General features: G+C 38.8%; 1 protein-coding gene across 1 annotated transcript; it reads left to right on the top strand.

The window, feature by feature from the left end:
• Positions 1-553: 553 nt before the first annotated feature.
• On the top strand, positions 554-4,719 carry LOC134665469 (uncharacterized). The gene is made up of 5 exons (XM_063522444.1): positions 554-614; positions 1,534-1,652; positions 2,310-2,435; positions 2,578-2,730; positions 3,304-4,719. Exons 1-5 carry the CDS (start codon positions 554-556, stop codon positions 3,508-3,510), a joined length of 666 nt encoding a protein of 221 aa, XP_063378514.1. The 3' UTR covers positions 3,511-4,719.
• The last annotated feature ends 5,834 nt before the right edge of the window (positions 4,720-10,553 follow it).

The following is a 10,553-nucleotide window of genomic DNA, read 5'->3' as shown; positions in this document are numbered from 1 at the left end:
TAGTTTTTTTTGTTCTTATTTACTGACAATTTGGTTTGACCAACTATACTTAATTATGCAATAAAAAATAATAATTGTGCAATATAAGCTGTATGAACACGGATGAGATAAGTTGTTATTAAGTTAATATTACTGTATTGTTTTTTATTTCCCGTCCGCTAAAACAGGACAGTAATAGTTTTTTTTTTATTTGAGTTTTACAATAAAGAAGAATTTCCCGTACTATTTTTGCTAAAATACGGAGAACATTTCTGAGCACATTGGAAAAATTGATTTTTTTAATGCATTTGCGATAATTTTACGCGAGTGTACAAGATTTAATTCGTCACAAATTTAATTTGTCAATTCGACAACCTACCGAAACTAACTTTGTGAAAATGGCAACTCGCGGGCACGGGCGGGGTACGGGGTAAGGGGTATGTATGTTGTCGTTTCGTTTAGTTTTTTTGTCTTCAAATACGAATGTCAACGGTAGAGAATGGACGCGCGCCTATATTACTTAGTGCTACGATTCGATCACCAAGTAAAGTGATTTTATTATGAAAAGTGCAAAATGGACATAACTAGTTTTCTTGACAGTGCCGGGCTGACACATTTGTCGCAGCGTATGGTGGGTAAGTGTTTATTTATTCTTATGAATGTTATAAATATGAAAGTGAGTTTTTAAGTTTATTTGTTACTCTTTTATTCACGCATTAACTTTTCAACGGATCATCAAGACCATTCTCGTTTTTCTGCTAAAACATACTGCGTTCGATCGGGTCGGATCGGGTCTTTGGGGTGATGGAGTGTTATTTTGTGTACTCATGTCTGTATACATGGCCACAAATCAAAATATAACCAGCAGAGGTGCGACACAAAGTGTGAAAACACGAGGCGTGTTAAAATTAAACTTGATGTGTAGCCGTGTGTAAATATGACGGCCGTCAGTCCAGAGCACATTATTTTGGCTACCTCTATGAGCAGGACCACCGTGCTATTGTTTTGTACAAAGATGTGGATCTGAACTTGGAGTATAATATACCAAGACTCCAAGGTGATGGGTTCCAAAGTTTTCAAACACATTGCGTCGCACTTTTGACCATAATTTGTCGATCCAACAAAACTATTGTCATATCGGCAAAGGTACATATTTACTAACTAAACCTTGTTTCTGTAGCAATGTATAACATATTGTATTGTCGTTTCGGTGACGATGACGACCGGTCTGGACTAATGGGTAGTGACACTGCCTGTGAAGCCTATGGTCCTGGGTTCGAATCCCGGTAAGGGCATTTATTTGTGTGATGAACACAGATATTTGTTCCCGAGTCATGGATGTTTTCTATGTATATAAGTATGTATTTATCTATATAATTATGTACATAATTATATCGTCACCTAGCACCCATAATAGTACAAGCTTTGCTTTGGGGCTAGGTTGATCTGTGTAAGAAGTCCCCTAATATTTATTTATTTATATCGACAAAGGTAACTATTAACTAGTTAATGTTGTTTCTGTAGCGATTTAACTGAACTTTATGTTGCTTTCAGAGGAGGGAGTGACACTTGATTTTTTGCTGCAAGCAAATGATGAAGAGTTGTCTGAACTGACAACAAAAGTTGCAGACAAAATAAGACTGAGATCTTCATTAGAGAAAATTAGACAAAAAGTTGGTAATTTTTTTTAGTAGTTAAATAGTAGTATTATCTCTTTATTCATCATTCGTCTTAGGCTAGGTTTTTATAATATGAATATAAAAGTAAAATATACAAACACTTACAAAACAATAAAAAATACATATACACATTATAAAAAACTTAACCTAGGGTGCCGCCAGCAGCGGGGCAAGGCCCAAGCTACCGGTGGTCAGGGCCGCAGAGAGAGGAACCGGCGGACTATCCGCGCCGTGTCCAAGATCACCGCCTTCTGCATCTGTCCCTTGATCCAACCACCTAGCGAGAGTCTCTCAAGATGTTGGTCGAGGCTCTTCGCTATTAAACCGTTCACTGAAATAGTAGTATTATTATTGAAGCTTTTCCGTAGCAGCTATAGTTTTGTAGATCATTTGTTAGTCTGTAGTAGTACGTATATGTAGTAAGTATATATTCTCATGAAGTGAAATGTACAATTTCTTTTGAGAAAATAAAGTTCTTTAAGCATAATACACGACGCTCTTCACGAGGCAGCAGATAGAAGTGTGTGGCGCCGAGTGGTCCACACAAAACTATTTCGACGAGATGGTCACGACCCTCAGCATTGAGGAAACCGACGCGAGGAGGAGGAGGGAAGCATAATACAGAATTCTTAAAATTGTTTCTTTTTTCAGAACGCCCCTTTTATGAATGACCCCGTACTGTTCTCTCCAAGGTCCAGCGCATGCAGCAGCCCAGTGCCAGTAGCTTTGCCTGAAAGGCAAAGTATATTAATTCTAGGACCAAATGGAACTCTTGAGGTATGTATTTTGAATCTTAATCCTTAAAAAAAGAATTCTGGGTGGGTAACGGAAATTAGGTGGGTAAAGATTTTAAATCATTTGAACAGCTTGGCAGATATTTCTGCCGGTGACTGTACCTACCTAACAATTTTTTTTTCAGGGTACTCCATTAGAGATCAGACCAAGTGTACAGCCCACTATACAACAGATCACACCTGTGCAACCACCTACGATACCGGCCACACCTGTGCAGCCTCCACAGCCTCCACAGGCGTTGCAAGATTATAATAGGGAAGGATACTTCAAACCAAAGGTAAAAACTGTTTTCATTAGTCTTAAGAGGATATTCCGCGTTAAAATAGAAAATCTGCCTTTTATTTTTATTAAAACACTTTTCAGTCTTGAAATCACCAAAAACGCAACGTTGCCAGCTAAGTCCGAGTCCAAGTGTCCCCTAAGCGATATTTTGGTAATTTTTGTGATTATGGAATTTTTAATTTTCACAATAGGATTGTGAACTATAAATATAAACTAAATTTTCCATATTGAATGCTCATACACACACACACACATAATCACGCCTATATTCCCGGATGAGGTAGAGTGGTAGACAGAGCGTTAGAGGTCACATCATGCCACTTTTGACAAAGTTTTGAGGCTTATGATATCATCAAAATCGGCACGCGGTGACAGGTTATCAGTCTATCGCCCACGGTCCAATCCATGTCCCTTTACTGATTTTTACAGTAGGTATGCCCGGGAAAAAAAGCAGCTGGAACATTCTATGTTTATGTTTGTCTCCCAGCCCAGCATGAAAGTTAAGCTATTGGTCATAATATATGTATAAGTAATGTATTATAAATGGTTGCATTTGATTGTTTTGCAGTTGGTGAGGAACAAGCAAATTCAACCGCGTTGCTGGGAATTGTTGCTTTGCTCCGGCAAATGCACACTATCGCAGTACCGAAAAAAAAAGTGTGGAGGCTGTCAAGGCACGAGGCAAGCACTGGTTTCCTGGCGCGCGTTGCAGCAGCGTCAGAGATTGCCACATATTGCCCTCAACAAGAGGCATTCAACCTCTCAAAAGGCATAGAATCAACCATACATACTTGCGGTCGGACCTTCATGGGCTAATATACACAGGTATGAAATTGTTACCACTGCTGGAGGGCTAAGATATCAAGTATCCACCATTTGTGAGACTATAAAGGTGACGTATAATTTATACTGGGCATTGGACTTAGCGTACCCTAAGGTAGCTGCACCTTGTTGGATGTTTATCCAACGGGCCATATTTAAGATGAAATTTAAGTTTGACTCTGAAGGAGTTCTATTAAGAGAACTACTTTCGCTATTAAATTCGCTTGATTAAACTTTTGAACGCCTTTTGATAAGTGTCTCGCGCCATTAAACTAATTTACTAATAAACCATATTTGATAATACCTAGCTTGATACAGTTGCGTTGACATTAACACGGCGTTCTTGAAGTCCAAGGGGATAAAGCAGCTACACTTCTTTGCACGAATATTGTAGAAAAAAGGAAAATGACTACTTGTGCGGTATGCAACACTTCCTTTGGCAGTTTTATTCGGTTGAGGAAGCACATGGCTTTTTATCATAAATAAGTTACAACTTTGATGATCATTACTTTGCATACCGTGATCAAGAAGCTCCTTCCGAAGATGAGCCCATATATCTTGATTATGACACTATGCATTATCATTTTCCTTGCAATCTCATCAATATGAGGCATGGTGGGCTGACTATGAAATATGTTTTTTGCGTAAGCCATTGTAATGTAATTAAGTGTACTCATTACTACTGTTACTGTTCCGATTAAAGGTTCCGGCATATTGAAAGCAGTTTCACCGCTGTACTAATAAAACATTCCTCCTATACACGCTGATGTTGGTCTCTGACGCGTCGGTCACATGCAGGAATAAACACAATGCTCTATGAGACGCCGCAAAGCGACGCTGATAGATCTGCCGCGCAGACATGAGTATCGCTGTGCGGTGTCCCATACCTACAACATTGTTTATTGGTACGCTTGACCGATACCAGCGTTAGCAGGAAATCAACCCTTAAAAGCGCAACTGTCCGCAACCGCGTTTGACCCGCTTTACTACAGCCATTATGACAGTTTGCGCGGCCCCACAGGGTCATTGACGTCATTGTATAACTTCAACCCAATCCGGAAAATAACGCAAATGTATGTTCTAAATAAACTAAAGCTGACACTCAGCTCATACGTTTCCGTTGTTTTTCAATTAGCAACAACCCTTTCGGCTCGGCCACGACATTCAGTGCTTTGCGACGGCGGCAGCGATAACCATAGGTTGGAGCGAAACAGCGATCGGACCTTTCGTTCCCACCTATGGTTGTCGCTGCCGCCGTCGCAAGTCGCTCAACTCAGCTCAGCTCTCAAACTGCGCCGCCCCGCGCTGTTTCTGCCTTGCTTTTTAGTGTGCCGGAGCCTTAATAAAGAAAATAATTATTATTATCTATGTGGACTTTAGAGTGGTCCAAAAAACGCTTTTTTTATTTTTGAATGTGCTGTTATTTGAGGTCGGTAATATTGTAGGTAGGTACATGTAACAAAGGACCATGTTATGTTATTTTCTAGAGGCCTGGAGCCTCAACTGCTGTTACTTAATTACTTACCCCCTTATTCATAAACGTTTGCTAAAGTTGACAAGCCGATAATAATCGTTTGTCCCTTTCCGACGTATTGGTATGATGGAAAGGGACAAACGATTATTATCGGCTTGTTAACTTTAGTAAACGTTTATGAATAAGGGGGTTAGTGATTAGTAAAAGTATCTTTGAAATAAATACACATGAATGTACAAGTTAATGTTTTATTCACTATTTTTGCATTTCCCTCCTATCATAAACATCGAGGGCAAATTTCTTTTTAATCACCGCCAATTAATTGTTTTATTTAAATAGTTTCTAGTAATGTAAGTAATTGTTTTAGTCATTACATAACGTCGCGTTGTTTTAAGCTGTCAACTCTGTAAACATAGTATTTTAGCTATCTATTGCAACTAACCAGTTGTGCCTACCTTACCAAACGTCTTCAGGGGCCGATATTATAAGGTTAATATACTGTAAGTTACAATTTACAAGCGGAAGTCTCTTTCTATGTTCTTCTGCTAGAAAGAGACTTCCGCTTGTCTGCGCTAGTAGTTGTATCCATGAACAGAAAGCGCTGTTATAGCTATAGCAATAAAAAAATGGCAGCTAAAATTATGAATAATCCTTTAAAATATTGCAAGATATATATTTTGTTTATTTCACTGTCTGATAATGTAGATTCAGGCTCTCATTCAGGATTAAAGGCTATTTAGTGTTTGTTATTTATCTGTCAGATTTAAAAAGTTTATTAGGTACCTTAATGAATAATGCTATTTTCGAAAGTATATATTAAAAAAAAATGTATTAAGTATTGTTCATATCTAAGGCATAACACAAAACTAAACAACTTGCATGATTTTAGAAGAATACTTTTTCATACATTTTATAATTTAAGCTGCCTTTTTCTCATCGCTATGATGACAGTCTGAAGAGTGAGTGACTATTGATAGGGTAGCACCAACAGATTTGTTGGAATAGCTAACTAAATGCTGTGTTTACAGATCAGTGTGGACAGCTTAGCAACATGTTATTGGTATTAATTACAGTTGCTGGCATATTAAAAAGTAGCTTGCTCTCACATAATATAGGTATATTGTGTCACTGTAGCAATACATTGTGAGACACACATAATATAATATTGTTGTCACTGAAAATTAAAAATGAAAATGAAAAAATGTTTATTCGGTTTTAGAATTACTTATACAATTGTGTGTTGCCGCCTCTTTTTAAATAACAAATACCTGTGTTAAGAGGCACTCTGAAAACAAAAATGTTGTCAATTTTACAGCAGATCTGTGACTGCAAAACTGTATCACTATAGCAATATGTTGTGTGACACGCATATATTGTTGTCACTCTGACAACATAAATGTTGTCGATATGGCTACATAACTGTATCACTATAACAATATGTTGTGTGACACGCATATATTGTTGTCACTCTGACAACAAAAATGTTGTCGGTTTGGCTGCAAAACTGTGTCATTATAGCAATATGTTGTGTGACACGTATATCTTGTTGACAGTCTGACAACATAAATCTTGTCTATTTGGCAGCGGAGCTGTGTCACTGTAACGATACATTGTGCGACACACATAATATCGCCAGGTGACAAGCAAAACTCACTAATTACCACCACAAGTTCATAGCCATAGTGAACCATATTAGTACTAAAAGAAGGTCGATTTTTGTTTATTTATTTTTTTAGTAATTGTTTTTTTAGTGACTTTTGCTTGTCACCTGACGATATATTGAATATATTAATATATTTATATTAATATATTCAATATATTTAGTGTGTCTCACAATGTATCGCTACAGTAACACCGTCCGTTGCCAAATAGACAACATTTATGTTGTTAGAATGACAACAATATATGCGTGTCACATAACATATTGCTATAGTGGCACAGTTTTGCAGCTAAATCGACAACATTTTTGTTGTCAGACTGACAACAATATATGCGTGTCACACAACATATTGCTATAGTGACACAGTTATGTAGCCAAATCGACAACATTTATGTTGTAAGTCTGACAACAATAACTGCGTGCCACACAACATATTGCTATAGTGACACAGTTATGTAGCCATATCGACAACATTTATGTTGCCAGACTGACAACAATATATGCGTGCCACACAACATATTGCTATAGTGACACAGTTATATATCCAAATCGACAACATTTATTTTGTCAGACTGACAACAATATATGTGTATCACACGAAATATTGCTATTGTGACACAGTTTTGCAGCCAAATCGACAACATTTATGTTGTCAGACTGACAACAATATATGCGTATCACGCAACATATTGCTATAGTGACACAGTTGTATAGCCAAATCGACAACATTTATGTTGTCAGTCTGACAACAATATATGCGTATCACACAAAATATTGCTATAGTGACACAGTTTTGCAGCCAAATCGACAATATTTATGTTGTCATACTGACAACAATATATGCTTATCACACAAAATATTGCTATAGTGACACAGTTTTGCAGCCAAATCGACAACATCTTTGTTGTCACACTGACAACAATATGTCACAAAACTTGTTTTGATTATATGACAACGTTGTACACATTGCTACAGTGACACAGTTCTACTGTCAAATTAACAAAGTTTTTTGTTGTCAGAGTGACAACAATTAATCACAAAATTTGTTTTGACTTTATGACAACGTTGTATACATTGTTAATAGACATTGTGTTCTGGACAATTGTAAAAGTTGTTGCAGAACGTTGTTATATCAACAATAAACTGGTGACAATAAAAACGTTAACTCAATAGCAATGTAACAATGTGGGTTGTGTGGCGTTAAAGTTTTATTGTTAGATCAACAGTATTTTTCTCTCAGTGTACAAATACTATTAAGTTTGCATCTTTGCACCCTTGTCTTCGAGTAGGGAACCCTAAAACGGCCCACAAAAGGTTTCGGCTGCGCTCGGACGGTGATTCACGAGTCACTCGATAGCGATCGGGCTTCGTCTGTGGCTTGCGAGGTTACGTTACACCACACTAAATACATAACTCCATGTAATACGCCATTTACGTCCGCATGACGCACTATTAATAGTCTTTAGTAAGCTTTATTGCGCTTTTGGCATTTCAGAATCAAATTATTGAGTGCCTGTTATTGCCAAGGTTCTATTCTCAAAAGCTTAGACTCATAGACGTATAGGCATAGAATAAATAATAGTACTAGGTACAGGAGACTCACTCTCTAACAAAACGCGTCTGTTACGATCAGCACAGATATGGCCGCTAGGTGGCGACAGCGCCACGCGCGGCTTATGGCAAACCCCAAAATTGGGGTCGAACGGATAAATACTTTTAGCTACCTGTAGCAAAGCGACGAAATCGCGGGGTGAGCCACGCCTGGTATACGTATTGCATTAGGGGAATACGCCGCTAAGAGCAAACCCAAGTTTAGATAACCCTAAGTTGACGGCCACGGCTCCGAACGTCGGGTCTAATAGTCAACTCTGTGGCTGCGTCTAGGCGCATCGTTGGCGCAACTGCGCAGCGACGGCATTTTCCATAGTGCTGACTAGACGGTGACGCTCAAAAGACCCTAGTGTGGGTGGCCATTATGACACAGTCTCTCATATACATTAATAGTTCATTTTACCTTGTTTCAAACCCTAGCACTCGTATCATCATCTGACGTGAGAAGTGGAAGCTTCCTTACGTTGTCTATATACGTACCAATCATTTGCCCGATCGATCGGTTTTTTTAATTAAATGGTTCGCTAAGGAGTAAAATTAGCACCACTCGTCTGTACCTGTCGCGTTAATTTAATTTAATTTAGTTCTACGAAAAAGGAGAAGTGTTTTTAAATTAAAAAGTTAACTTTTATTTAGGGGCAGTCGTTGCGTCTAATCAGTAAGATTAAGACCATTTTTTCTAACAAAAACTTTAACAAATTATACACCTAAACCTTCCTCTATTGATAGATGAAAACCGCATGAAAATCCGTTCAGTAGTTTCGAGTTTATCGCGAACATACATACACATAAACAGACAGACGCGGCGGGGCACTTTGTTTTATAAGGTGTAGTGATGACATGAATGTCCGGTTTTGGAATTTTGTCTCCAAGTTCAACATAGAAATTAAAGTCCATCGCAGTTAGGGTTGCCATACGTCCGGATTTGTCCGGACATGTCAGGATTTTTGACCCTTTGTCCGGATTGCAGCCGGACTTGGCAAGTGTCCGGAGTTTTAAAAATGGCCTTATAAAAAAAATGTTTCCGTTATATACTGCGTTACGAATGCGATGCGGCGCGGGCGCGAGTCGTGCGCGCGCGGGTAGGGAGCTACGGGGTTGGGCGAAGGGAAAGGGAAAGGTAGATCCACGATACAGTACACCGCAGAGAGCAGCCAAATCTCTGTTACAAGAAATGTCCGGATTTTTAGGGTGATGTCCGGATTTTTATCAGGACATTTAATACTTCCATATGGCAACCCTAATCGCAGTGACGCAACCGGCGCCGAGGGTCCAATAAAGACTTGTTATGCTGAATTTTACTGGAGCATTGCACTGCACCGGTGCTGGGTAATTAGAGTTCAATGCCCTCGCCACAATAGCTAGTGCTGAAATACCAATACCAATACAGCATACTGGGAAGTGATTTCAGCAAGGTACTAAAGTAACACAGTTTAGAGCTTTCAGAGTTCCTGATACTAACAGTGCCAGATTGTTATTAGAAATATTTACACTTTCCGTCGGTCTGTCAGTCTGTCTGCCACCAGCATACGTCGGGGTTTTCGGTGCGGGAATGATTTCGTGCATTTATAACATTGTTTATTGTAAAATAATTACCAAACTATGAATTAAACGTTTTAGGTACAGGTAGTAAGGTCCAAATGTGCTTAGAAATGTTAAATTAGTACCTATCGTTTTTTACCATTTTTGACCTGCATGTTATTTGGCTATTGTACAACATTCCCGCACCGAAAATCCCGATGTATGATCAGCGGTATCTTATGAACCGTGATAGCTAGACAGTTGAAATTTTCACAACTGATGATGACTGTATTTCTGTTGCCGCTGTAACAACAAATACTAAAAACCGGGCAAGTGCGAGTCGGACTTGCGCACGAAGGGTTCCGTACAAGAATGCAAAAAAAAAAACAAAAAAAAAGCAAAAAAAAAACGGTCACCCATATCCAAGTACTGACCACTCCCGACGTTGCTTAACTTTGGTCAAAAATCACGTTTGTTGTATGGGAGCCCCATTTAAATCATTATTTTATTCTGTTTTTAGTATTTGTTGTTATAGCGACAACAGAAATACATCATCTGTGAAAATTTCAACTGTCTAGCTATCACGGTTCGTGAGATACAGCCTGGTGACAGACGGACGGCGGACGGACGGACGGACGGACGGACGGACGGACGGACGGACAGCGAAGACTTAGTAATAGGGTCCCGTTTTACCCTTTGGGAACGGAACCCTAAAAAGTAAGGAACCCTC

Source organism: Cydia fagiglandana, chromosome 6 (genome assembly GCF_963556715.1).
Source record: "Cydia fagiglandana chromosome 6, ilCydFagi1.1, whole genome shotgun sequence".
Lineage (NCBI taxonomy): Eukaryota > Metazoa > Arthropoda > Insecta > Lepidoptera > Tortricidae > Cydia > Cydia fagiglandana.
The sequence above is the reverse complement of the archived record's forward strand: the minus strand, read 5'-3'. Positions and strand labels throughout refer to the sequence as shown.

Coding starts and splice junctions, on each gene's coding strand:
- LOC134665469 (XM_063522444.1), top strand. CDS start 554: ATGGACATAACTAGTTTTCTTGACAGTGCCGGGCTGACACATTTGTCG. Junction 1,653..2,309: donor TAGAGAAAATTAGACAAAAA/GTTGGTAATTTT, acceptor TTCTTTTTTCAG/AACGCCCCTTTTATGAATGA. Junction 2,436..2,577: donor GACCAAATGGAACTCTTGAG/GTATGTATTTTG, acceptor TTTTTTTTTCAG/GGTACTCCATTAGAGATCAG.